The 26,992-nt window shown below is 45.6% G+C and overlaps 2 protein-coding genes and 1 long non-coding RNA gene across 39 annotated transcripts in view; 2 read left to right on the forward strand and 1 right to left on the reverse strand.

Annotated features, from left to right (window-relative positions):
* Positions 1-2,367: 2,367 nt before the first annotated feature.
* On the forward strand, positions 2,368-7,159 carry NDUFB8 (NADH:ubiquinone oxidoreductase subunit B8). Its single transcript, XM_001500281.6, has 5 exons — positions 2,368-2,672; positions 2,926-3,052; positions 4,342-4,441; positions 4,847-5,002; positions 6,979-7,159. The coding sequence occupies exons 1-5, from the start codon at positions 2,588-2,590 to the stop codon at positions 7,069-7,071; spliced, it is 561 nt and encodes a 186-aa protein (XP_001500331.1). The 5' UTR covers positions 2,368-2,587; the 3' UTR covers positions 7,072-7,159.
* A 264-nt stretch (positions 7,160-7,423) lies between these two features.
* LOC138915690 (uncharacterized) lies at positions 7,424-9,564 on the reverse strand. Its single transcript, XR_011421802.1, has 3 exons — positions 9,260-9,564; positions 8,251-8,385; positions 7,424-8,087 (listed from the first exon to the last, which is right to left on the reverse strand). It is a non-coding gene; the product is annotated as an uncharacterized lncRNA (long non-coding RNA).
* The window catches only part of SEC31B (SEC31 homolog B, COPII coat complex component), a 30,228-nt gene continuing 12,735 nt past the window's right edge, over positions 9,500-26,992 (forward strand). For 2 of the 37 annotated variants that reach the window (XM_014733076.3, XM_070222767.1), the window contains exons 1-12: positions 9,603-9,681; positions 12,024-12,112; positions 12,194-12,280; positions 12,603-12,726; positions 19,313-19,508; positions 19,712-19,807; positions 20,733-20,873; positions 21,242-21,384; positions 22,244-22,343; positions 22,475-22,636; positions 23,495-23,629; positions 26,526-26,756. In XM_014733076.3, coding sequence (XP_014588562.1) covers positions 12,067-12,112; positions 12,194-12,280; positions 12,603-12,726; positions 19,313-19,508; positions 19,712-19,807; positions 20,733-20,873; positions 21,242-21,384; positions 22,244-22,343; positions 22,475-22,636; positions 23,495-23,629; positions 26,526-26,756 — 1,461 coding nt within the window. In that variant the 5' untranslated portion in view covers positions 9,603-9,681; positions 12,024-12,066. Of the gene's footprint in view, positions 9,682-12,023; positions 12,113-12,156; positions 12,281-12,602; positions 12,727-17,908; positions 18,415-19,312; positions 19,509-19,711; positions 19,808-20,580; positions 20,874-21,241; positions 21,385-22,243; positions 22,344-22,474; positions 22,637-23,494; positions 23,630-26,525; positions 26,757-26,992 lie in introns of those variants that run through there. The other 35 variants (XM_070222751.1, XM_070222789.1, XM_014733079.3 and 32 more) reach the window with 31 other exon arrangements.

Genomic DNA, 26,992 nt, shown 5'->3' on the forward strand with positions numbered 1-26,992 from the left:
AGCTGTATACCTTCAGCTGGGGGTCCTTCCGTTTGTGGCATGTGGGATGCCGCCTCAGCATGGCTTGATGAGCAATGCCACATCCGTGCCCAGGATCCAACCTGACTGCCGAAGTGGAGTGTGTGAACTTAACCACTCTGCCATGGGGCTGGCCCTGATACTCAAAGTCTTTAGTCATCAGGGTAATGCAAATCAAAACCACAATGAGATACCATTCACATCCACTAGTATGGCTACAATAAAAAAAGACAGACAATAGCAAGTTGGTGATAATGTTACCGCACAAAATTGGTTCTCTGCTTGATGCACGTAATGAGCCAATTAATTATGGCATCAGCCTTTGAGGGGAGAAATCAGCTTTTATTCTGCGAGATCAATCTTCAGGGAGACAGGGGGCAAGTGTCCTCAGATCCATCTCCTTGATTCAGGATTTGGGGCAAAATTTAAGAGGTTAGGGAGAATAGGCTGGCACACGGAAACACTGGAGGGACAGGTTTTGATTAGTGAGCTTCAAGCATTTATGGTAAGGTTTTAAACACTTATGACAGGGTTCTAAACATTTATGATGGGGTTCTAAACATTTTTGATGAAGTTGGGAAGGAATTTGAACACTGGATCTTCCTGAATGAGGGACCCCTGGCTTCTGACAGGAGTCTGACTTCCAAATTCCAGTCACGTCCCAGTCCTTTGGTTCCATGGGGAGGAGGATCTTTAGTTTTGAGGTCGTTTCAGGCCACGATTTCTTCTTTTACACATGCGCTGGCTACATGACTTTACAGATTTTCTGAAATGCAATTCTTAATCACTCTGTTGATAAGAGATGGGGTCAGTTGAACTGGTTCTGGAGGGCGTGCAGTTACAATAATATGGAGAAATTGGAACCCTCATACACTGCTGGTGGGAACATAAAACAATACAGCTTCTTTGAAAAATAGCTCGTCAGAAAGTTAAACATAGTCACCCTATGATCCAGCAATTCTACTACTAGGTATGTGCCCAAGAAAATTAAAAACATACACCTACACAAAAACTTGTACAAGAATGTTTACAAGCAGTATTATTCATAATAGCCAAAAAGTGGAAATAACCCAAATGTCTGTCAACTGATGAATATATAACCAAAATGTTGCATATCCATATAATGGAATATTATTTGACCATAAAAAGGAATGAAAACTGACACATGCTGTAACATGGACAAACCTTGAAAATGTTACTCTAAGTGACATAAGTCAGACACAAAAGGCCACATACTGTATGATCCCACTTAAATAAAATGTCCAGAATAGGCAAATCCATAGAAAGTAGATTAGTGGTTCCCAGCGGGTGGGGAAACATCCTAACCGATATAGGGTTTCTTTTGGGGTGATAAAAATGTTTTAGAATTAGATAGTCGTGATAGTTGCAAAACTTTGTGACTACACTAAAAATCATTTTATTGTACACTTTAAAGGGGCGAGTTTTATGGTATGCGAATCACATCTTTATATAAGTTAATTAATAATTAATTAATTAGACCAACTCTGTTTCTGACCCAAATTAGATCAGGGTTTGCTAGTGACTGAACACAGATATTGTCCAATTATTCTGAACATCAACTAGTGATGCTCATTTACAAGAAGGCAAGTTTCTGCGAAGTAGTCCACCTCAAAATTTATATACCGAATAGTACATATTAGTTTTTATTGCTCTGATATATATTCAAGAATGTCTGTAATAATGGATTCTGCTCCAAAACAGTGATCACTCTAAAAGTTGCTGGAAATACGTGTATATTTACACCGCGTAAATTATGCAAATCCCACTTGTGTAAATAAAGTGAAAACATATTCATATGCAAATATAATAATGCCCCCCATTCTTCTGTTAAGCTAGTGTTTATTAATTGTGGTCCAGCTTGAAATCTGCTTTTGCAGTCGTAGCAAATCTGAGGCTTTAGGCGATCTCCCGAGAGAGGTCTCTGGTGCTAGGATTTGTTTTACAGTTGTTAGGTTGAGGTGACAGGGACATTCAGATGTAAACACGGACTGAAACTGTGGACCCAGTTTGGGCCGATTTGTGTGTTGCTCTCTGCATCCAAATGAAGGAGATCAACCAATTTGGCGAAGAGAACCAAAACAAGCAAGACCAAGGACTGAATCTGAAGGATAATCACGTTTGGGGATGGAAGGAGGAAGTGCCAGTGAAGGAGAGGAAAAAGGAAAGCAGTCAGAGAAGAAGTTAAGACAGGCTCATTTCATTTGTACTGCTCCTGGAGAAGATGGGTCACCTGTCCGCCTTCGAGATGCTCAGGTTCCGAGTCCCCATCATCCCTGCATGCGTCTACGTCAGCCGAGGGAGAAAAGGGACACGACAGTCTGAAATATCAAAGTGGTGAGTAGCTTGGTTTTTTTTCCTCCCCGTTTTCCCACTCTGCCTCTGTCCACCCGCTCATCTACCCTTTGGTTTCCCCGCGCCGTGCAAGCCCCGCCCTTGTTGAACCCTTAGGATTTTCTTCTTTATCGGCTGCTTGGTCGCGTTTGGCCCGGCTCAGCCGCCGTGACAAGGCCTTTGCGCATGTGCGGGGTGAAACTGAAAGAAGGTGAAGATGGCGGCGGCCAGGGCAGGGGTCCTGGGAGTCCGATGGCTGCAAAGGGCAGCCCGGAACGTGGTGCCGTTGGGTGCACGGACAGGTCCGCGAGAACAGTGTGGGAAGGGGATGCCTGAGGTTTGGTGTGTCGGGGGCAGGGTGGATGTCATGGATACCACGGCGGCCGTGTCCGGGCAGGGGGCGGAGGTGAAATTGGTATGTCCAGAAGAGGGGGTGGAGGGTCTCGTGGTCCTGCGAGGTCTCGGGCTCCGGCCTCCGCAGCCACTGCAGCCTGATGCCGTCAGGGTGGCAGGAGGAACGGGGGCGCTTACGACCTGCTCTGGTATGTCCTCCAGCCTCCCACATTACCAAGGATATGCTCCCGGGACCCTATCCCAAGACCCCAGAGGAACGGGCTGCCGCTGCCAAGAAGTATAACATGCGGGTGGAAGACTATGAGCCATACCCGGATGATGGCATGGGGTGAGATAGAAAGGGTCTGTTCGCACCTTGGTAGTGATGGGAGAAGGCCGGCTGGGTTTGGTGGCTCGACTCTGACCCTTTCCCCCGAACCTTCTCGTGACCCCTCAGAGTCAATGGAGTGGTTGCTTCTTTCGGTGGAGGGAGATGGGAGGGGATTGGTGAGCAGCTGCAGTCAAGAGGATTTCAATTTTCTCCTTGGCTCAGGCTGTTTCCTCAAATGAGGAAGCCGAGGTTTTAATAGCTCCCTTGAGGACCCCTGAATAGCAGGAACCTTCCTTGGCTCCATCCCGAGCGCGAGGTTTCATTTAGATCGAGCATCTGCTGGGCTCAGGTGCTGTCATTCAGGCACGTGACCAGGCTGGAGCTGGACTCCTGTCATGAGAACCTTATTTGTAGATGTAGTACTCTATATATGTGTGTATATCTTTCTTTAAAAAGTATGTTTGCTGTTAGGGCTGTGGAAATCGGAGCAACTGTTAAGTAGATTAACAGCCAAGTTCCTTACTCCAGTTGATGTTAGCCATGCTCTGCCCGGCCCGCCAGCCACATAAAATCCCTATGGTTAATTATCTGAGCTGATTACCGTGATCACCCCCATTTTCTGTCCTAGCATCGCTCTTTCAATCGTGGTTTCAGCAGCCCGTATTTTTCTTGTTTTCCAATCATCTTCTGTGACATATGTCCAGTTGTCATCATTTCCTGTGTTTTATTGAGTTGTGGACAAGAGCAGCCTTGGTAGCAGTCTGTGTAAGTTGAACCTGGATTTGTTGGTGAAAACCCAGTTTAGCAAGAATTCCCATGGGGTGTTTGAGACATGGAGATGTATACCAACTTGGTTGTTGAGGAACACAGTTGCTATGAAAACAATACTTTTCTAATCTGTACCCTTTTTGTTTTTATTCCAATTAGCTGGGTGACCTTGGGTTCAGACCCTAAACTTCAGTTTCATTTTCTGTCTAATGAGGGAATCAGAGTGATTGATGGCTAAATTCCCTTCCAACTCTAACATTATAACCTTTTGTGACTTTTTTTGTTCAAAAAAGGTAAGAAAAGCTTGTATATGTTATGTTTCAGAGTTTGACATGAACTTTTAATTACCATTTGGACTTCTGTGGTTAGTTCTGTGCTTAGTGACTAGAACTTGAGATTTTGATTTGAAAGTCAGTTCCTTCGTCCTTAGAGGAAGCAGTTGTCTCTGTCATTTGGCTTCTCATCTCTGACATGAGGAGAGTGAATTGTCTGAGTGAGGCTGCTCAGAGCCTCTTCTAGAAGTTCTTCCTGTCTCCCAGGTATGGCGACTACCCGAAGCTCCCTGACCGCTCACAGCAGGAGAGGGATCCATGGTATGACTGGGACCACCCAGATCTGAGGCTGAACTGGGGTGAACCGGTGAGAGAACCATACCCATTTGACTTTTCTTCCTTCTCCCTAATGTCTTCCTGAGGATTCTTTCTTTAACTCAAATGGCACTTCTCTGTCCAAGTAATAATAAGGTGTTCTGAGCAAGGAAGCAAGGTCTGGTGATCTGAGATCTGAGGTTCCATTTGTGGCACGTGGAATGGGACTTTTGGGAATCATCAAAGCTCTGTATTGTGAAAGTTGTGAACTTCCATGATTGAGCTGTCTCTGATCAGCAGGACGTAGACATAAGCCAGCATCCAGTCCTGTGGGCCAGAATATTGCCCAGGGCAGTAGGATGCCTTTGTCAAGCCTTGTATCAGGCTGTGATCACTCTGGACTACCTGCCTTTTTGGGAGGAGTAGTATGTGACAGTTATCTGCCTTTCTGCCTCAGATGCACTGGGACCTAGACATGTATATCAGGAACCGTGTGGACACGTCTCCCACGCCTGTTTCTTGGAATCTCATGTGTAAGCATCTCTTCGGCTTTGTGGCCTTCATGATCTTCATGTTTTGGGTTGGGGACACTTACCCCACCTACCAGCCCGTGGTGAGTATCTGAGAAGTGCTCTCTTAGGCACATTTACTTAGCCCCATTTCCTGGAGGAATGAAATCTCTGGAATAGGGATCCAGCCAATACCAAGCTTGGCTTCTTGGTAAGGCCTGGAGAGGGCCTTACGCACTGGCCTGGCACAAGTACCAGAGCACTGCTCCATGCCTACATCTTGGATCAGTCTGAATGAAAAGAAGCACTTTAGGACTAGGTGAGGAATGAACATGGAAGCCACCTAGTCTCTAGCGTTGCTGTTTGGGGACTCTACTTACCAATTATATTTCAGCAAGTGATCTTTCAAGGCAGAATCAAGGAATCTAGAGCTGAAACTTTATCCTTTGTTGGAGGTGTGAAGGACATTTATTTCCCGTAGGGTACTGGAAGCAATTAAGTGTTTACTACAAGCATAGACGGTTATATTTTGGAGAATGTAAAGGACATAGAAAATATACTGTCTAGCTTTAAGGAAGTTTAATTTAGATAAGAAGAAGATTCGGATAAATGACATGAGGAACATTTGAACAGATACGGGAATTTGGCAGTTTTTGTGTGTGTGTATATATGTGTGTGTGTGTAGTGAATGTATGTTCTAAGGGGTATGAGGTGCTGTTAAGGAGAGGGGTTATGCTAGATACTAAAAAAAATACATAGGCTTTGGATTGAGGGGAGAAGTTGGAGATAATATTTGGGGCAAGAGAAGACAGGAGGAAGGAAGGAAAAGGAAAGTGAGTTAGCTGGAGTGGAATAAGCATATAAAATAGTTCCTAGATAACCAGCTGCACTGGTTGCCTGGAGAGCTGCTAAAAATTTCGGGTTCCTGGGCACCACTTCCTGGAGAACCTAATTCAGTAGCTCCACAGTGGGGTTCTAGAATCAATATTTAACAAGTCCCCAGGTAATTCTAATGTCCTGGGAGATCAGGTGTGGAAATTGCTGTGTTAAAAAATATTGTGAGGCGAGTCAGTCAGTCAGGTTGGGCAGCTTTCATTGCATGGCTAAGGGATTTGGACTTGATGGTAGAGTAACGCATTAATTCAACAAATATCTATGAGGCCCCTACTATATACCAGGTGCAGAGCATGCTAGGGATTGGGGTATAGTGGTGACTTAGTCTGTCTCTGGGCAGCAGGGAGCCATGTTGGGCTTTTGAACAGGAGAATGACATAACGAAGGCTAGGTTTTTAGGAAGATTAATCTGGGAGTAGTCTGCAGAATATATGGTAAGGAAAGGAACTGAAAGCAGGGAGGCTGCTATGTTTGCAGTTGGCTGCTCAGTGCTACCTCTGCAGAGATAGTCAGTGTCCCGATGGTAGCTGGTATGTGTATGTGCACTGACACAAGCCTTCCTACCAAGTCCCAGGGGCCCTAGGCTGGAGAGTGCACTTAGGGCTGGTGTGAGCGCTAACTTCACTTCAGGAGAGCAAGAAACAGTGTGGTTCTTCCATTTTTCAGTTCTGTAAGCACATCACCCTTTTCTCCTCCCCTTGAGCTGTGTTCTCTGACAGCTGTTTGTTGGTAAAGCCAGCAGCCCCTAAAGCACATCCCAGCCGTGTCTCCTCTGTGCTTTCTTCCACCACTGCTCCTGCACACCTCATTTGCTGGGCCACTTTAGTGGTGGAACCATTAGAGGCTGGGTGATTTTAAGGAGATTGAGTCTGTCTCAACCCCGAGAGAGGGATGGATGCATCATCTCCTTTAGAAAGCGTGGCTTCTCTCTCTGTCTCACACACACACACACACACACACACACACACACAAAATGTAGGCACCACTTCTCTTACAATCTAGGCTTTCTCTCTGCCTTGGGCTGAGCAGGGATGAGGAGTGCTGTTCATGCCATTCTAGCCCAGCTGGATCTGACCAGAGGCTACCATGTACCCATTTACCATGTGTGATTGTTAACTCCGAGTTGGGGGTAGCTAGGTATTGGCTGGATGTATGCTGTTCTTGCTGACCTGTGTTTTTTCCTTAGGGGCCAAAGCAGTATCCTTACAATAATCTGTACCTGGAACGAGGCGGCGATCCCACTAAAGAGCCTGAGCCGGTGGTTCACTATGAGATCTGAGGAAGCTTCATGGGCTTTGTGCCCCCCGACTCTCATTTCTAGAGATTTAACCTTAATGAAATCCCTAATAAAACTTAGTGCTGTGGTATCTGTGCCTCATTTCCCCAGGAATAGCCACTGCTGTGAGGAACCTCGTCCTTTTCCTTTTGTTCTGCCTGCTGTCTGTCCCCACCCTCTCCGCCCGTCGGAGACCGGAAGGCCAGGAGGGCAGAGGGAGTTAAGCACAAGAAGATGTTCATTTTGCCAGGACTGTGAAGGCAGTTGAACAGTTGAGGGTTCCAGTTGTGCGGCAGGTGGTAAGGGTAGCTCCTTTTCCCATTTACGTGGCTGAAGAAGGAAGATATGTTCCTGATTTCCCAAGTTGGAACAAGATTTATTTCCCATAAAAAACCATTTTATAGTGGTTAGTTTAAAAACAAAATTGTACTCTTAACATGTTTCCAGTATATTATGGGATAAATAGGTGTTTCTTGACTGGCCAGGGCTGTGACTGCCTCTAATGTTATTTGTTTTAAGAATATGTATTCCTTATTCCAAGCAACTTCTAAATCCTGGCTTCTTTTAGTTGACAATACGTATATTTATGAATTAGAGACAGTTCAATGAGTTATTCTGAACTTGTGCATGGCTTTTGTTACCTTGATTTATTCAGGCACCTCAAATAGCCTTAGAAAGCAGAAAATCATGTTTTTGAGGGTCTATCTCAGTGTATCTGTATTTAAGTAAACCAACTCATTTCCTTTTCGTCCCTTTGGGGACATTTTCTTAAATTACAATCATCACCTGAAAACCTGTGCCATAAAAAAGCATATATTCAACCTGACCTATAGAAGCAATTCCATTCAAGTTAGATACGGGTCCTTTAGTGGTTGCCCAGGTAGTGAAAGAGACTTGTAAGAGAAGTGGGTACTTCTACTAAAATGCCGCTCTTTGAAGCTCTCCACTGTCTTCATTCTCTGTCCTCTATAGCACTTGATAGTCATTTATTTCACCAACATCTGTGTGCCTTATAGGCCCTGGGAATATAAAATTGAACAAGATAAAATTGCTTTCTAGTAGTTATATAGAAGAGGAGACTGGCAGTTACAAAACAAGGTGAAAAGAATTTCTAAGAGATGTGTGAGTTGAAAGAAGAATGCACTTTTTATTTTTTAAAATCATGTCCTGCTTGAAACTGACCTTATGCCTTTGGTTCAGATGTCTTTTGGAGCACTCCATCTGTGACACTTCTGCCTCATTCCCTAATTTGAGTTGCTGCCTGAGGTTCAGTATTCAACGCTGTTTACTTCCCCTCAGGTCTCATCCACTGTTGTGCTAAGAAGTTCAAGAAATATTTACTGAGTACTTAGTACATAGAGAGTGGGCAGGCACAGACAATGCCCTAAATTGTCTTCTTTCCTGACTTCAGAACTCCCAAGTCAGGAAATCTAGAGTTGTTTCTCAGTGACTTGGGGAGCCCTGTCATAACTGGCTCACTATGTTTGGAGGTATATCAGATGGAAATACTGTGCATTAAATGAAAGTATTCAATCAAATAACTTAGGTCTAAGATCTTCAGCTGCCTACAGAACACTTATTTAGAAATGCCATTAATTCCCTCAACAGAAAAAATATAATCCTCTTTTCACCTCTCCCTCCAAGTGCTTAACCTTTACTAGTCACAAGAGCCTGTCCAGGTTTCCTTTACAGTCACTGCCACCGATTTAATCCAGGCCTGCATCACCTGGTAACTGATTGTTCTATTAGTCTCCTAATTTGAGTCCTGCCTCCAGCTCTGTTCTCTCTTCAAGAGGACCCATGTTGCTAGTCTCAAAATACAATCTTTATCTTATTGCATTTCTACCCATAATTTTCAGTACCTCCCAATTATCTGCGGAGTTGAATTGGTATTCCACGGTCTGTATCCAGCCCAGTCCCCCAACCATAGCCTCTTCATGGCATGGGAAATGTCAGGTTGCCTACTAGCCGATTGAGCCCCTTCTTGTGGAACGTCACCTGTCTTGCAGCTTCAAGATACAACACCCATCTCCTGTCCCTGAAACCTTTCAGGAAGCCCCTGGTCTACAGGAGCCTCGACCTCCACACACCTATATCTGTTTATTGGTTCAACCAACAGTTTTGGGGCACCAGTTGTTGCTGGGCTGCAGTGCATCACTCACGGCTATTAATGACCTCGATTGCTTTTTACCTTTTCAAGTAGGAATCTACTGATTGCTCCTGGAGCTAGGGCCAGGTCTTCTCCAATAAGTAGATGATGAGTTAGTATTTTCCCTTTTCAGAAGCTGCCCCTGGAGCCTGGCTCAAATTGAATAGACCAGAACTTTATGGTCGCAGGATCTGACCCACTGCGCCGTAAGTGCGCAATCACAGGCCGGGGGGGGAAGGCCCGATTAAAAGCTCCGTATAATCTTATTATATCTTCTCCGTGGGTCAGCCGGGTCCTCCGCCTGGCGCTTCGCGGTGCGCTGGGCGACGGGTGCCCTGCGGGCCAGGACCGCTTTTGGCCCTCCGCAGCCGCCGTCCACAGCGCCCAGCAGAACCCAAAAGCCCTTGGGCAGGACTCGCTCCCGCTCCGCCGCAGTTGACCCCTGACCTAGGCTCTCCGCACAGGTTGGTTTTCCCGGTCTGACTGGGCCCCCTGAGAGCCGAGGCCGTGCTGGGACCCGAGCGCGCCGCAGGGAGCGCGCCCTCCCCGGGGACCCCGGCCCGCGCCTGCGCCGCGCCCCGGGCAGTGAGCCCCTCAGACCCCCCGCTGCCCCCGCCCTCGGATTGGACCCGGCTCCGCTGTCCCCGCCGCGCCCGGGTCCCTCAGCCCGCCCAGGGTGTCTCCTCAGCGCTGCCCTAGCGCCTTCGCAGCCGCTCTGGGCCCGGAGCCCGCACCGAGTCTCTGCGACCTGCGGGGCGGGGAGGCCTGTCGGCAGGAGCCCGGCGCGCCGCGCTGGGGCAGGGCCGGAGAGAAGCCGTGCTCACCGCCCTCCGAAGGGCCGGGGCCGCCAAGGGAGCGGGCCGCCTCCAGCCCTGCCAGAGCCTGTCCCGCTCGGGTTGCAGGGTCACAGCTCTCCCCCGTTCAGCGCCCCCCTCCCCCGCCCGCCATTCTCACCCCAGCGGGCGCCCTTTTGTGAACAGATGTCTCTGAACAAACTAGTTTAAAAGCCCATCTTCCCAATTTCTAGACTGTCAGAGGTTTAAACATGTTCTGGAGTTTAGTTTGGTTTAGACTAGTATAACGGTTAAAAGCACTGGGCTCTGGAGGCCGATTGGGGTTCACGTCTCGGCCTAGCCAGTTTTCTTCTCTGTAAAGTGGGGATGATAATAGTACTTACTGCATAGAACTGTTGTGAGAATTAAATGAGATGTGCACGTCAAATGCACTACTCGAAGCTCCTGCTTTTGTTAAGGGATCTTTCCCCAGAAACCTGAAAATGGCTTTGACCAGCAGGTGGCACTGGTGACTATAGCATGATGTGTAGTCTGTCAGACGATACCTGATGTAGCCTCAAGAGTTTAGAGGGCCCTTGGAAGTCTTGGCTGAATTGACAGCCTGAAAGTTTCTTCGCACAGGAAAGTGCGTTAGAGATTAAGTGATACTACCTCCTGTTTTTGTAGGTTGGGACTAACCTGACTGTGGCTTGCTCAAGCAGGTCACTGTGGGTCCCAAGTTTCCTCCCTCAAGTTCAGTGTTAATTTTTTGTTTAACTTTTCTGCGGCTTTGCTAGCTTGTTGGGATGGCATCTTGAATATGCATTAGAATTGGATTGGAAACCACAGAGTAAAAATGGATGTCTGCATTCATTTAATAAATACTATCAAGCGCTTATTATGTGCCAGACGTTGTTCTGGCACTAGTTATAACATGGTGAACAAAGCAGGCACAGTGCTAGGTCTTAAGGAGTTTACTTATTAGTGGAGACCAACAATGTAAATGTAAATAAATATATAATTATAAATTGCTAAGAAGAAAAAAATGGAGGCTGTTTCTGATTGGGTGGTTCACCTCTCTGAGGAGGTGAGAAGCTGAGCTCAGAAGATGTGATAAGAAGCCAGTCATGCCGAGAATGAAAGATGGAGCATTCGAAGTGTAGGAAACAATTTACAGAAGCGCTAAGTTGGGAAAAAGTCAGGAGAGGAAAAAAAGGCTAATGCGGCTGGGGCACAATGAATAAGGGGGAAGTAGCGAGAGATGAGATTGAAGCAGTAGGCTGGAGCTTTTGAGCAGGGCCATAATAAGGGGTTTGATTTTTATTCTGAGTGTGATAGAAGCTGTTGAAAGATTTTAAGCAAGGAATGCTAAGATCCTAGTTTTGATTTTAGAAGCTCACTTGTGCTGCTATGTAGAGAGTGAATTGGGCGATGGTATGAGTAGCAGGGAGATAACCAAGGAAGATAATTGCAGTAATCCAGATGAGAGGTGATGGTATCTTCAAATACAGTGGTGAGGGTGGAGATAGAGGAAAGTAGACAGACTAATATATATTTTGGAGATAAAATCTAGAATACTTAATGACAGATTAGAAGCGAATAAAGGGAAGGAGAGATCAAGGGTGATTTTCAGGTTTCTGGGTTGTGCAATTGGGTAGATAGTGGTACCATTTACTGAGATGAAGAAAACTGGAGGAAGAACAGATTTGGGGGGAGGAGATGGTGGAATAGAGAATTCCATTTTAGACAGACTAACTTTTAGGTATCTTTGCTCTATCCAAGTCAAAATATTTGATTAGCAGTTGTATATAAGAACTTGGAGCTCAAAGGAGAGATTTGTCTTGGAGATGTAAATCTGAAGTCATTAGGATATGCATGATATTTAAAGTCAAGGGAATGGATAAGATCACTGAGAGATTGTCTGGTTTGAGGTTATCGTCACCAGTCGGCATGTGGCAACCAGTGTAGTTTAATATCTTTTAGGGTTTAAAGCATTAGATTTCAATAATTGGGGAAATGAATTGTCCTTACAGATCTACAGATGGTCATGTATTTGTCACCCCGTGTTGCCCTGAAATGCCCGATCCCATGATGGAGAGAGAGAAACAAGATCTGTCCACAGGTGCTCCCTGGATCTGCCCTTAAGCTTGCTGGTTTCTATTTTAGTGGGCTGAGGGCCATGTCAGTTTTCTGCCACCTACAGGACAGACCATGAAGCTGAAGGAACTTGAGCGGTCAGCTGTCCAAGTGTGGAGCCCAGCCAGCCAGTACCCTGTGTATCTGGCCACAGGTATGGTAATAGGATCCAATGGAAGCACATAGGTTGAGGGGAAACTTAGTACTATCCAGAATTCTTTATTGAGCTTCAGAGTCATGGAAAGGTGGGGTTGGCAAAAGCAAACAGATGTTAAGTGTTTTTGGTACCTGGGGCAGCCTTGAACTATGGCTCAAGCTAGGCACCTCATGCTTGCTTTGGACTTAACCATTTGAAAAACAGTATATGTAGTCCTCTTCTGTTCTTCCTCTTCTCCCCTCCCTAACCATTTATACCCCAAATCCATGCATATATTGTTGCTCATATGCTGCCTCTTCCTGACTTTTCCTGTGCCTAGGAACATCTGCCCAGCAGCTTGATGCCTCCTTTAGCACAAATGGCACATTGGAAATCTTTGAGGTTGATTTCAGGGACCCCTCTTTGGACTTGAAACGCAAGGGAGTCCTTTCTGCCTCAAGCAGGTACTGTGTCTGAACTGTTGATGGGTAGCAGGGCAGATCCTGATGTAGACCCTGATGGAGAATCCTGGGAGTAGTGTGTGCTTCTCAGGGCTCATGAGGAGACAAGTGAGAGGAGAAAGGCCTTCACCAAGTTGGAGAGAAGTTAACTCTGGGTTTATGTTGCAAAAGGATTTTAAAAACACCCACTCCTAGGGCTGGCCCATTGGCGCCGCAGGTAAGTTTGCATGATCTGCTTCAGCCACCCGGGGTTTGCCAGTTTGGATCCCAGGTGCGGACCTATGCACCACTTGTCAAGCCATGCTGTGGTAGGCATCCCACATATAAAATTAGAGGAAGATGGGCAGAGATGTTAGGTCAGGGCCAGTCTTCCTCAGCAAAAAGAAGAGGATTGGCAGCAGATGTTAGCTCAGGGCTAATCTTCCTCAAAAAAAAAAAAACAAACCCACAAAAAACACCCACTCCCACCTTTCTGGTCAGCAGCAGCAGCAGTGTCGGGCAGAATCATGTGATAGAAATGACTCACAGAAGCCTGGACCCGTAGGTACCTGATTTCTCTCTGAACCTAGAACCGTTGGCTATTTCCTCACTTGGTTCGTGGGAGGATAACAGCCTTGCACAACATCTCCCTTTTCTGCCAGTGGGAGGCGAACGAATGATTCTTTCCTCATTGCTCTTAGGCACTGATTGGGTACTCATGGATTTCCTAGCTCTGGCAGGCTTACAGGGCTGGCTACTAGCATTTAATGGGCACATGTATACATACCAGCCACTATGCTAAGGGTTCCGCCTGTTTTATTTATTCCTCCGAATGAGCCTAAGCAATAAATACTATTATTCCCATTTTGCATAGGAGAGAGCCAAAACTGTGAGAAGCTAGGATTTAAGTCTAGGCCTGTCGGACTCCAAAATCCACCTTCTTTTCATTATTCAACGGCTCTTTTATAGGTTTTGTAAAGATAAGGCTTATGGTCAGAAGCAATGGTCTTCAAATTTGGACCATCAGGAAAAATGAATATTCACTATACTTGTTATAGATTAAATGTAAATAATATGCATATATTACTGTACTAGTAACAAAATGCAATTTCTATAACTTTTTAGATTAAAAATATTAATCTTTTTCTTATAGCCCAGAGAATTATCTTGCCCATCCCATTTTAGAGATTGGTCTGCTTTCCACCCTCTTGTGCATTGTTTGATCCATCTAAGAGATTAGACAGAAGTACCTCTTCTTTCTTTTCATGGTTTAACCTAATAATGAAAAGTTAGTTCTTGTTCTCCCTTTCTTGAGCCCCTGTATCACTTTATGATGGTATCCCTTATTTTGCAGGTTTTTTACATCTCTTTGTATTTCCAGTACCTGTACCTTTTGAAGAGCAGGCACTGGAGGGTTTACGAATAACGATGGGATATTCTTAGCCTTTAAGCAAGCATTTCAGAAAGGGCCCCTGAAAGGAGTGAGCTAATTCAATAATGTTCATACTCCTGGAGATAAGAAAAGAGGCCAAGGGCTCTTATCCTTGACCAGCCAAGCAGCAGCTTCAGCACAGTAGTGACTCCTTAGGGCTAACAGTCCCTAAGAAAGAGGCAATATAATTGCTTAAGAAATCTTAAAACTGAATCCTAAAATCCATATGGACAGAGATTTTTGTTTCTTTTGTTCACTGCTGTATCTCTAGTACCTAGAACAGTGCCTGGCATTAGGTGCTTAACAAATATTTGTTGAATGAATGAGTGATATTAGAAACTTAGGGGGTAACAAACTAAGCATTCATGTCCACCACTTCAGTTAGTTATAGTTAGTCTTCAGTTAGTCTTAGTGCCTTAAGAGCTTTTCAGGGGTGATGATCTGTTTGTTTTGCAGCCAAGTAGGTGAAGGGACCGTTTTTGAAACGTTGGTACTAAATTCAGGCATTGTGAAATTCACCTCATACCCTGCTCCACCCTGCAGGGATTTGGGATCTATAACCCAAATAAATACTACAGTCAACACTATTGATAGTATTTCATCCCTGCTATCTTTTTCCCACCTCTATAATTGTGTCCACAGATTGCTTCTCAGTCCCAAAGACCTAAGGGATTCCCTCTGACATAGTTGTGTTGGGGTCTTTCTGAAGAAATCATCTTAGACACCTCAGGGTCTAAGACAGCCACTTCTTTTTGTTCCAGTCTGGGTTAGGTTGCATCACAAACTATTGACCAAGATGATCAGGGTAGATAGAGGGCTACCCATCCTTTGCTTTATGCTTCCCTCTTTCTTTTCTTTTCTTTTTTTCACCTTCTGTGTGGTTTAGTGGAAAGCACAGTTGTGTTGGTTTGCAGCCTTGGCTAAAGCTATGTGACTTTGAGCAAGTTGAGTTCCATCAGTGGTCTTAGGTTTCCTCACTTATGAATAAAGAAGAGGTTGTACAAGATGACTTCTAAGAACGTACTGAGCTCCAAATTCAGGCCTTATGTTCAGTTTCTTATTCCCTTTCTTTTTCTAGCTTAGTCTCCTTCTTTTTCCCTTTTTTCTTAACTCCTCCCTGTGTCTCTGTATTATTATACATAGACTTTTCACAATCTTCCCCCTTCCTTTGCCTGCCCTTTTCACCAGACCCATGCCCCAACCACATCTGAATCCTGAAGATCCTCTTATCCTCAATCCGTGATGCATCAGAGAAATACCTACTTAGAAATACCTGACTGAAAGGGGAAATGTTGTGAAACACTGGTGTGGGTGTAGGTTAGGGACAGCCTCAAGCTATCAATAGTCTAGAGAAAGTGCAAGGATAAATGCCACTGGATGCAATCAGAATCAATATGGATTAGCATGTGCACTGAAGCAAGCAATGTTTGGTGTGTTAGATGAATCTTGCTCAAGAAGAAAGGTTTCTGGGAGAATAATACATTGTTTATGTATTGACTTTTGAACTGAGGACATAGCTGCTGTAGCTGAATTGATGTCAGAGACCAGTGTGTAATTTGCTACACTCCATCCTCCGTCTACACTGAGGTTCTACATCTCTGAGTGGCCTCTGTAACCTCTATATGACTCATCTTCTAGTAACATGGAGAAAGTAGGTGATCTATCTTTCAGTATCTTTATCTCAGTTCTAGCTAGCTACTTGGGGAGCACTGTGACCTCTCTTTGAGTGCCTGTGAAGGAAGAACACCAAGCAGAAAAAGATCACTTTGTGTACTTCTCTTAGTTTTTCTGTTTCCAAGACTTGCCTTCTCTCTCTGGAGACATCAAGATCAGAGTAGAGAGAGTATGGGCTTTGTTATTAGACAGACCTGGGTTCAAATCCCGGCTCTGCCATCTTCTGCCCTCTTGGGCACATAACTTCTTTGACCCTGTTTTCTCCACTGTAAACTCGGGATGCATAGTAGGCACATAGTAGGCTGGTGCATACTAGGCATTCAGAAAAGTAGTTCTCCTCTTGGACAGCTATTGCTCCACTCCACTGCCTTCATTCCCCAGTTGGGAGCACTACCTTCAGCGTGCTGTTTGACTTTTAGGAAACTTAGATTTCCTCAGCTCTTTTGGCCTGGATGTGGGCAAACTCTATTTCACTTTAGTTCACTAGCGTGAGGTTGGGATTTTTCAAAAAGAAACTTACTAAGCAAATAAAAGCAAAATCCAAAACAGAGAAGTACATAAATCATGGAAGCAAGAATTTATACAGCACATATTCCTAATCATAAGGTAGCTGAAGCTTGGCCTCAGAGGAGCTTAGTTGGTGCTACATTCAGGTCCCAGACATCTCAGTTTCTTCTCTTCAGCCTTATCTTTTCTTGCCAGAAGCATAGCCATGAGCTGGTTGTTAGGGCTGGGTTTGTCTTGATGAAGTTCAGCTTCTTCCTGTGGTGTTCTAGGCCGGTATGCACTCTCACGTATCTGTAGCACAGTGGTTTTCAACCCTGGCTGCTTGTTAGTATCACCTGGGGGCTCTTGTTAAAAATGTAGACTCTGAGGGCCTATCTCTAGAAATTCTGCTTCACGAGGTCTGGGTGAGAATCAAAGAACCAGTGTTTTCTTTAGGTGCCAGCCATCATTCTCTGAGGCTGTATGGTCTCCATCATTGCCATCATTATCGTGCGAACCTCTTTATCAGAGACTTCCACCTGTATTCTCATATTTTGAAAGTTCCCACCTTGCTATACAAACTCTTTTCCCTATACACCCTCCTTAAATCTCTTAGCTCCTATTTTCAGGTCAAAGGCCATCTTTTTTGTTTTTTAACTTTTTATTTAAAAAATATTAAAACATAGAAAAGTTGCACAATGTTACAGTGAACAGTCATATACCTTCACTTAGATTCAGCTGTTAAGAGTTTGTCACATTTGCTCACATGCTTGTGCACTCTCTCTACACACACACGCATGCACACACAGAGCTACCTATGTATTCCCTGTCCATTTGCAGAGCAGAGATGCTTGACACTCCTTGAGCCCACTGAATAGTGAAGTCCCCTTCCTTGCCTGACTCATCCCAGTTGTACCCACTCTCCCAGGTGTTCGCTATCGTGTCCTATTTGGGCTCCAGCTTCACCCTCACTAGTGATTAACAATAGGAATGTACTTTATACATGCTTACCGAAAGAAAATCATTTAGTCACATCCTATGTTCTGCATTTTGGTCACTCTAAAGTAACTGGGCCCTTTTCTTCAACCCTTTGGTGACACCCCCTTGAGGTCTCAGGTACCTTTTACTGTGGTCTCTGGGTCATGTGTTCTGACCACACTGAGGTCACTGGACCACTTCTACCATTCCCATGTGAGTTTTTCACTGGCCATACCCTCCTCCAATTCCTCTGTGACCTATTATGGGCTTCTCTAGCTACTCGTTAACTTGCCCTCTGCCCACACTGAGCTCTAGCCCCTGGATGTCATGGCAACCTCTTGAGCCAGTATGGAACACACATTCTTTTGCCACATTTTTCTGAACACATTAAAATCAGTGCAACCTTAGAAAACATAGCCTTTCTGACAGTAGCTTTAGAGCCACCATTTGTGTCACATTTGCTCTTTTGTTCAGATGCTGACGTCCTAACTGGTGCTTAGCTCCTCACTTCTGACAGGTTGGCTCTGCTCTAATGACTGGCCAAACAGGTTCCTGCCCAGTCACCCCACTCAATTTCTTTGCTGACTGTCCCAAGGTGTGGGAACATTTCATTTCAGTTGGGGATCTAATGAAATCATTTGATGTGAAATCTGGCTTCTCTGAAGGGCTGTGGAAATATCCTTCGCTAGCAGCTGTGAAATGTAGGACAGACCATCTATGAGGCTTTGGAGATTTCACATGCTTTCCCTAAGGCTTTGCAGAGGGCCTAGGGTCCACCTTTTTCTTTTCTGCAAGACACTGGCAGTGTCTTGTTAGAAGCATCCTCAGAAGGCCAGAAAAGTGTTTCCCAAGTGGTGTGTTTATTCTTTGTGCCTCTCTGTCTCTAGGGCTGGCCCACTGCAGCCACGTAGCAGCTCAGTGGGCCAGTCACACGGGAGAGGCATGAGGTGGAGAGGTCCTTGGGTCTTTTCTCACTTCCAGCTTGAGAGGGAAGAGGGGATGGCAATTGTTGGTCTCAGGAACCTGCTTTGAGTCAGGTATAGAAGAGTTTGGATCTTCCTCTAAATAGAAGACAGCATTCTATGATGGTTAAGAACTCTGGTTCTCATAAGAAGTGATGAAATCCGGCTATCTATGACAACGTGAGTAGACGTTGAGGGTATTATGCTAAGTGAAATAAGTCAGAAGGAGAAAGTCAAATACCATATGACCTCACTCATAAGTAGAAGATAAAAACGACAGAAAACCACATGGCAACATAGATTGGATTAATGGTTACTAGAGGGGAAGAGGGGACAGAGAAGGGCAAAGGGGTGATTAGGGACACGTGTGTGGTGATGGACTATAATTAGTCTTTGGGTGGTGAACATGATGTAATCTACACAGAATTCGAAATATATTATGATGTACATCTGAAAGTTATATAATGTTATAATCCAATGTTACTGCTATAAAAATTAAAATAAAAATAATTTAAAATAAAAGAACTCTGGCTCTGAAATAACTTGGGCCTGGCTTTGAACCTTGACTCTGCCACTTCCTACAGAAGTTTCATAACTTCTCTGTGCCTCAGTTTCCTTACCTGAAAATAGAGTTAATAATAATACTCCATGGGCTTGTTGAATATTAAATCAGCTAATCCATGTAAAGCACTTAAACAGTGCCTGGTATATAGCAAGTATTCAATAAGTGTTAGTTGTTGATGAGTTGTGAAGATTAAGTGAAGTAATCTATTCGAAGTATTTATCACTGGGCCTATATAACCCCAATAATAGTAACTTTAAAAATAGTCTCCCCACACAACTCCAAGGCAATGGCCTCCTGGCTTCTAGTATAACACAGATGGAATATTTATTCAGAGAAGGGGCAAGATGGGGCAGAGGAGACCTCTGTTCTGTGTCTGGGAAATGAGGGAGACGGGGAGGCCCCAGCTAGGGGTGGGGATGCCTGCATAACGGCAGAGGCTGACAAAGACACCTACCCTCTGCTTACTGCTGTGGGACCTGAGTTGGTGCTGATGCCAGTTCCTCCTCTTTGTAGGTTTCACAAGCTGATCTGGGGGATCTTTGGCACTGGGCTTCTGGAAGGCTCCGGGGTTATTGCAGGCGGCGGGGACAATGGCATGCTTACTCTGTACAATGTGACCCACATCCTGTCATCGGGGAAGGAGCCTGTGATTTCCCAGAGACAGAAGCACACCGGGGCTGTCAGAGCCCTCGACTTTAATCCTTTCCAGGTACTGCATTTCAGTTGGTCAGACATGGCCAAGCCATAGAGCAACAGATCTGAATGGAAGCATTCACTTGTGACCTCCAGTTTGTAACTCTGAACCTTCCCCAGGCTGTTATGGGGGAGGCTGTAGCAGTCCCAAATGGGGCTCTCTTTCCTGCTCTCATCTCTTCCCGGGAGGGTATCTCCAAAGGCCTATTCTTCATACAGGGCAATCTCCTGGCCTCAGGGGCCAGTGATTCTGAAATCTTCATTTGGGATTTGAATAACCTGAGTGTGCCATTGACCCCAGGATCCAAGTCACAGGTGAGGAGGCTCTCAGGGCTGTCTGCTTAGAGTGTGCAGCTGATTTTCCCAGGGAAAGTCTTGGGTTCTGGAGACAGCCAGAGCACAGGAGATTTCAGTCTTTACCACTGGAGGGCAGTAAAGCTCCACCGACTAACATGCTACCGGCCAGATAATAGCAGGAACTAAGGGAAGGGTAAGGGTGGGGGGAGGGTTGTGGTCATTAACCATCCTAGGAGTTTCTGGAAGGAAAATGAAGAAGGGTGAGGAGTAACAAACATTGAGTGGAGGAGTGAGAATACTCTTTATCATAGTATAGCTTAGGCAGGGTTAGGTAGAGCTCTGGCCTCAGCGGAGACGGGGCAAGAGTAGGACACCCAGATATACCCTTGTCCTTTGTGTGCGGAGGGCCAGCCTTGGCTCTGTGTCTGGTTCTCCCGTGCATTTGGGGGTCTGGGGTATCTTTGTCTCTTGAGTGTACCTGTCTGTCAGTCTGTAACTGGGCCCATCTTTTTGCTTCCTGGCTTTTCTCTATCTTATGCTTACAGTATCATGAGGTAAGTTAAGTGTGAATTTGATAGAACCTGATGCCCTAAAAGTAGCAATGGCTTTTCTTTCTGCCTCACTCTCTCTGGGCTTCCTGGGTGTCTATGTTTCCCTCCCTCCCTCACCTTCCTCCTTCTCTCCCTCTCTCTTTGTCATAGACAAGAGGGCTGCTTTTAAATCTTGCCTCTGTCCTCTCAGGAACACCTTGGGATAGGAGTAAAACCCAAGTGTGCCTGCCATTCTTTCAGCTTCTTACACCAGTACCCTAAAGGATCCTGTCCGCAAAGTTCAACGCCTAGCTCCCTGAGACTGTCTTGGTTTGGGAAGCCCCATGTTTACTCTTGGACTTTCTCTGGGTGCTTGGGAGCAGTGGAACAGCAGATGTCTCTTGGTTCAGCAGCCCCTAGAAGACATCCGGGCACTCTCTTGGAACCGGCAAGTTCAACACATTCTGTCTTCTGCTCACCCCAGCGGCAAGGCAGTTGTGTGGGACCTCAGGAAGAATGAACCTATCCTCAAAGTCAGTGATCACAGCAAAAGGGTGAGTCGTGGAGGCAGAATTCAGGCTTGGACTCTGGCTTTTCTCTCATTTGTAGCCATTGGAACTGCTCTTTCCCTGGCCAGGGTTCTGCTTTTCGTTGTTGCCCAGGTGGATTCAGCCCCTTAGCAGATTTCCTATTGAGAGTGAAAGCTTAGGGAAGCTAAACAGAGCTGATCTGGAGGCTCTGTTTATTCAGGGTCCTTACTTATTCAGGGTCATCAGTTATTCCTTGATGGCTGTGATGTTCCGAGTCACATAGGAGAGACCCAAAATCTACCCTCAGAGTAGTCCCCTTACAACTGGGCAGAAAAGGTTCATAACCGAAAGAGTCAGGTTACATCACCCATTGGGGTCTGCTTTGTTCACAGATGCACTGCTCAGGACTGGCCTGGCACCCAGACATAGCCACCCAGTTGGTGCTGTGCTCGGAAGATGATCATCTCCCAGTGATTCAGCTGTGGGACTTGCGTTTTGCCTCCTCACCCCTGAAGGTGCTGGAGAGCCACAGCAGGTAGCATCTCAAACTCCATCCACATCCTTGGTGGAGGGTGAGGAAGGGAGTGCATAACTGACCTGGGTAGGAGGCAGTTATGCCTCACTTTAGTTACCAAACATCCTTTCTGGCTTTAAAGCCATCCCAGTGAACACACAGTCACCCAGTCCTACCTCCAACCCCAACCAAGAAGAGTCCTTTAGACCCAGAAGTTATGGAGAAGAGCCTGAGATTCCATCTAACTTCTAGAGATGTGAGTGGGGAAGGGGTCATGAGAAATATTGGAGCCAGTGTTTAGTCCCCCTGGGACAGTGCCCACGCTCTGATCTGAGGATAATGCTCATTTCTTTAGATGATAAAGTTGCTTCCTCCAAGACTTATTCTTAATAAAATAACCTTGGCTCCTGTCTATCCTGTGAATAGGCCTGCCTCTGAAGCTGTAGCTCTTGGGCCGACAGCTGAGAAAGCAGCCCCATGGTCTGTTCTTTCTGACTAAAGGGCCATTTTGCCTTTATTACCTCCTTGCAGACTTGTGAGAATTAGGTCCTCACTGCCCTCCCGGCCTAAAAGCACCCAAAGGGATAGTTGTTTGCCTGATTCATAGTCCCCACTGTACTATCAGGAAAAAGAAGCAGGCCATCCTGCAGTGACTTTTGGGAGGCAGAGTGGTAGAGTGTGTAGTGCGCAGGCTCTGGGGTTTGACTTGGGTTTTGGCTGTGACTGCTGAAAGTTACTCGATGTTTCAAAGCCTCATTTTCCTCATTTGTAAAATGAAATTGGAATGCTTATTTTATAGGGATGAGATTTATCCCAGATATATAAGGCACCCTTTTATAGGCATTCAACAAATGTTAGTTCCTCTTTCTTCCCTTTTTAGGGGGATCTTGTCAGTGTCATGGAGCCAGGCTGATGCTGAGCTGCTGCTCAGTAGTGCCAAAGATAATCAGATCTTATGCTGGAATCTGGGGAGCAGTGAGGTAGGCTGGCCCTCCTATGGGCCTGCTGGGAAGGGAGATGAGCGGGTAGAGGAATCCCGACTGCAGCTCTGTGTTCTGGGTTGCCTTACCTAAGTCAGAGTTTCCTTAATGGTTGTGTTCCCTCATGTTAGGTGGTATATAAGCTACCCACACAGAATAGCTGGTGCTTTGATGTCCAGTGGTGCCCTCGAGACCCTCCAGTGTTCTCTGCTGCCTCCTTTGACGGCTGGATCAGTTTGTACTCTGTGATGGGTAGGAGCTGGGACGTCCAGCAGATGAGACAAGCTGACAAGGTTTGAAGGGCTAGGTGGAGAATGCTGGAGGGAAGGGGCTGTCTCTGTTTGGAGGCAGAGAGGACATATGGCCTTGGAAAGGTGGGGACTACTGGAGACTGGGAGGCCCGGGCCCTGGGTTTGGGAGAGTAGCCCATCTTCCTGGGAGGATGTCAGTTTCTGCCACAATACAAAGGAAACCTTCACCTGGACTCTTTTTTTTCCCCCATGTTTTCATTTACATTTTTTTAATTGAGGTAACATTGTTTATAACATTATATAGATTTCAGGTGTATATTATAATTCAACTTCTGTATATACTACATTGTGTTCACCACCAAAAGTCTCAGAATTTCCGTCTTACACTGTACAAATGACCCCCTTTACCCATTTTATCCTACCCCCTTCCCCTTGGGTAACTACCAATCTGTTCTCTGTATCTGTGCATTTGTTTGTTTGTTTATCTTCCACATATGAGTGAAATTATATTTCTCTTTCTCCATCTGACTTATTTCACTTAGCGTAATACCATCAAAGTCCATCCATATTGTTGTAAATTTTATTTTTGGATGTTCCCTGTGGTATTTCAGGGACACTGGACTCCATGCTGGGACCATTATTTTGGAAGTATGAACTGTCTTACCGCCTTCTCCTATAGATCCATTTTGTATCACACTCTGTAGACCTTGGATGCAGTAGACTTCCCAAGAGTTCTGTCCTCACTAGCAGTCCCATCCCCATCTCCTAGAATATGGGAGTCCTGCCTTCGTGGGTCAAATTGAGTCTCTCATGGATTCCTCCCAAAATGGAGTTTGTAGGTAGAGTTACTGGCTAAACCATCGCTTCCAGCTGGTGATGCAGGTGTCCTTTTACTCTCAGATCTCTTCTTCCTTCAGCAAAGGCCAGCCTCTCCCACCATTGCAGGTGCCAGAGCAAGTAGCTCAAGCATCATTGATACCTCCCTTGAAAAGACCCCCCAAATGGATGAGAAGGCCAACAGGAGTTTCATTTGCTGTAAGTGTAGTGTGTGTGTGTCTATGTGTTCGTTAAGCCTACTGTGTTTGCAGCATGGAGCTATGTTCTGTAGGAGATTTATTCCCACTGCCTGTGTCTCAGATCAGGTCCTACTTAACGCTGAAGCAGAGAGTTACGATAGCTTCCCTCACTACCCCTTCACTCTGCCTGCTGCGCCAGTCTCGTCTAAAAGGAATTGATTGCTGTAGACTTCTTGGTTATGGAGAACAGCCTGAGGTTCCACCTAGTTTTTCTTTCACTCTTACATGTCTGGACTGGTAGTGTATGGGTTAGAATACAGAGCAGGAAGGAAGAAAATGCAGATTCCATCCTGTCACTCCTCTGTTAAAAACCTTTGACCCTCATTGGCTTATAGGCTCAAGGCCAAATATACACAAGGCCCCATTTACCTTTCCAGTTTCTATCCTCATGTGTTCCCTATGCTCTGGTTACATATGACACCTTTCTGTTCCACAGATAATTCATCAACTCTGCTGCCTCTGCCTGTACCCTACCCTTCACCTTCTCTCCTGGGCCAGTGAATCATACTGAAGCCTTTCAATGTTCCTCACTTAAATACCACTCCCCGCATGATGCCCATCTTCAACCCAAGTCAAACGTACCCTCACTTCCGTAATCTCACAGATTTATACTCCTGTAATGATACATTCTTTTTTTTTTTTAAAGATTGGCACCTAGGCTAATAACTGTTGCCAATCTTCCTTTTTTATTTTAAGGATTGGCACCTGGGCTAACAGCTGTTGCCAATCTTTTTTTTTTTTTTCCTGCTTTATTTCCCAAACCGCCCCCACCCCAGTACGTAGTTGTATATCTTAGTTGCAGGTCCTTCTAGTTGTGGGATGTGGGATGCTGCCTCAACGTGGCCTGACGAGCGGTGCCATGTCCACGCCCAGGATCCGAACCCTGGGCCACCGCAGTGGAGTGCGCGAACTTAACCACTCGGCCATGGAGCCGGCCCCAATACATTCTAACTCTACTAAAGTTATTCATATACATGTCTGGATACCCCACTAAGTAATAGACTCCTTGAGGATAGGGACTTCTTGTTATTTTTATCCCTAAAGCAGTGCTTCCCAAACTTTAATGTGCACACAAATCACCTGAGGTCTTATTAAAATTCAGGTTCTGGTTTGTTCGGTCTCGGGTAGGGCCAAAGATTCTGCTGGTCCAACAAGTTCCCAGGTGATGCCCTTGCTGCTGGTCTGAGTGAGGAGTAGCAAGGCCCTAGAGCACCTAGCTCAATGGTTTAAATATTAGATTTGAATTAAAAATGGATGTGTATGGGGCCGGCCCAGTGGCGCAGCAGTTAAGTGTGCACGTTCTGCTTCGGCGGCCTGGAGTTCCCCAGTTCAGATCCCTGGTAGGGACATGGCACTACTTGGCAAGCCATACTGTGGTAGGCATCCCACATATAAAGTAGAGGAAGATGGGCACAGATGTTAGCTCAGGGCCAGTCTTCCTCAGCAAAAAGAGGAGGATTGGCAGCAGATGTTAGCTCAGGGCTAATCTTCCTCAAAAAAAAAGATAAAAACGGATGTATAAAAGTAGAGGTTCTTGTTTTCAGAGTCAGTAGTTTTATTAGGGAGGTAAGACCAGTGCACTGAAAAGGAAGTGAGGTTAAGAATTCTGAGGTCAAGAGACCTGAATTCCTACTATAACTCTGTCACTTATTGGCTAGGTAACCTTGGACAAGTAACTTGCCTCAGGACTTCAGTATTCTTATCTGTAAAATAGGGATAGAAATACCTGCTCAGCTTATGTTAGTGAGTTGGCATGAACCTCAAATAAGAATATATGTTGGCAGTTTGTAAAACTATCAAGTACTATACAAATCAGAAGTTAAGATGGTTTTATTTAGCACTAATCTCGTGTAGATTTTGTGCTATAGGAGTCAAGAGAAGAATTCTGACGGGGAAAGTTCATTAAGGAGGGGGTCTTAGGAAGGGAAGTAGTGAATGGTGGGGGAGTAAAGCAGTGGTTGTCAACCACGCTGCAATTGGAATAACCTGAAGAACTTTAAAAAATACTGATGCCTGGTGTCACCCCCAGAGGTTCTGATATATTGTCTGGGCTACAGCCTGGCGGCTTTGGATAGCTCCCCAGGTGGTTTTCGTGTGCAGCCAACGGGGAGTACTGCTGGAGTAAAGGAACTTTGCTCAGGTCTGCTTTTGTGCCAGATGCTTTATATAAAGTGCCTAATTTGGTGAAGAGGATGCTCAGGTGAGGGTGTTGTGATGGGTAAAGGCACAGACACGGGCACTTTGGAGAGATCACATAAATGAGCCTGGAGAGAAATGCTGGAGAGGCAGATCTGGTCCTGATTTTGGAGGATTTTGTGCATTACAGTCAGAGGAGCTTAAGCTCTCTCCTGTGGCCTTGTGAAAACATAAGCTCCTGAGTAGCAGCAGGTATAGGGTGGTAGTCTAAGGCTTGGATTGGAGGAGGAAGACCGAGAGGCTAGCAACCTATTCCAGTAATCTAGGTGTACTAGCACTGGGAATGGGACAGGGAAGGGACCTGCGTAAGAGACATTGAACAAAATAAGGCTTTGTTGTTGCTTGGCTAAAGAGTCTGTGATAATGCCAAGGTGTTTAGTCCGGGTGACTTGGAGAATGGTGGTACCAGGGCAGGTGAGGGGAAGATGAGTACCATGTGCTGCAGTTTTAGGCTGATGGTGCTAAAAATGCAGAGGTGGTTTTGGTATAGGAACACATTCCGTACTCAATTCCTGATCCTATTCCACCCCCAGGAGTTCTCTTATTATTGATTTCCAATACTAGGGTCAACCAATAGATAGCCTTTCCTGTGATCCTGACTTGGTGTTAATTTTTAACTTGAAGGTATGACCTTTACCCATCTTGTTTTTCCTTACCAGTTTGGGGGGAAGCTGGTTACCTTTGGCCTCCTCAACACACTTGCCCATCAGGTGCCACAGCCTTGCCTCCACCTCGTCTTCATCAGTCAAGTCACCACAGAATCTGAATTCCTGATGCGGTCAGCTGAGCTGCAGGAGGCCCTGGGATCAGGAAATCTCCTGAATTATTGTCAGAACAAGGTCCAACGAGCATCACTGCAAAGCGAAAAGATGCTCTGGCAGTTCCTGAAAGTAAGAAGCCTGAAGCCTGGCTACTCAGAAGTGTTTCCCCAAAGCTGGGTATTCCAACCACTTTCAACTCCAGGAGATGCATGGCCACACTGTGACCCAGACTTTAGAGGCTCTAACCCCTATTAGGTTTTTTCCTACATGACACCCACCCTGTAGACACAAAATCTTCACCCTTTACCAGAGGCTCAGAGACCATTCACAGCTAGGGAACCTGAGGAGTGCAAGTGACTTTTGCC

This window comes from Equus caballus, chromosome 1 (genome assembly GCF_041296265.1).
Source record: "Equus caballus isolate H_3958 breed thoroughbred chromosome 1, TB-T2T, whole genome shotgun sequence".
NCBI lineage: Eukaryota > Metazoa > Chordata > Mammalia > Perissodactyla > Equidae > Equus > Equus caballus.

What these genes read in the sequence shown, in the direction of transcription:
- NDUFB8 (XM_001500281.6), top strand. Translation starts at nt 2,588, where the DNA reads ATGGCGGCGGCCAGGGCAGGGGTCCTGGGAGTCCGATGGCTGCAAAGG. An exon ending in GCCGTTGGGTGCACGGACAG is followed by an intron (nt 2,673 to 2,925) that starts GTCCGCGAGAAC and finishes TATGTCCTCCAG; the next exon opens with CCTCCCACATTACCAAGGAT. An exon ending in ACCCCACCTACCAGCCCGTG is followed by an intron (nt 5,003 to 6,978) that starts GTGAGTATCTGA and finishes TTTTTTCCTTAG; the next exon opens with GGGCCAAAGCAGTATCCTTA.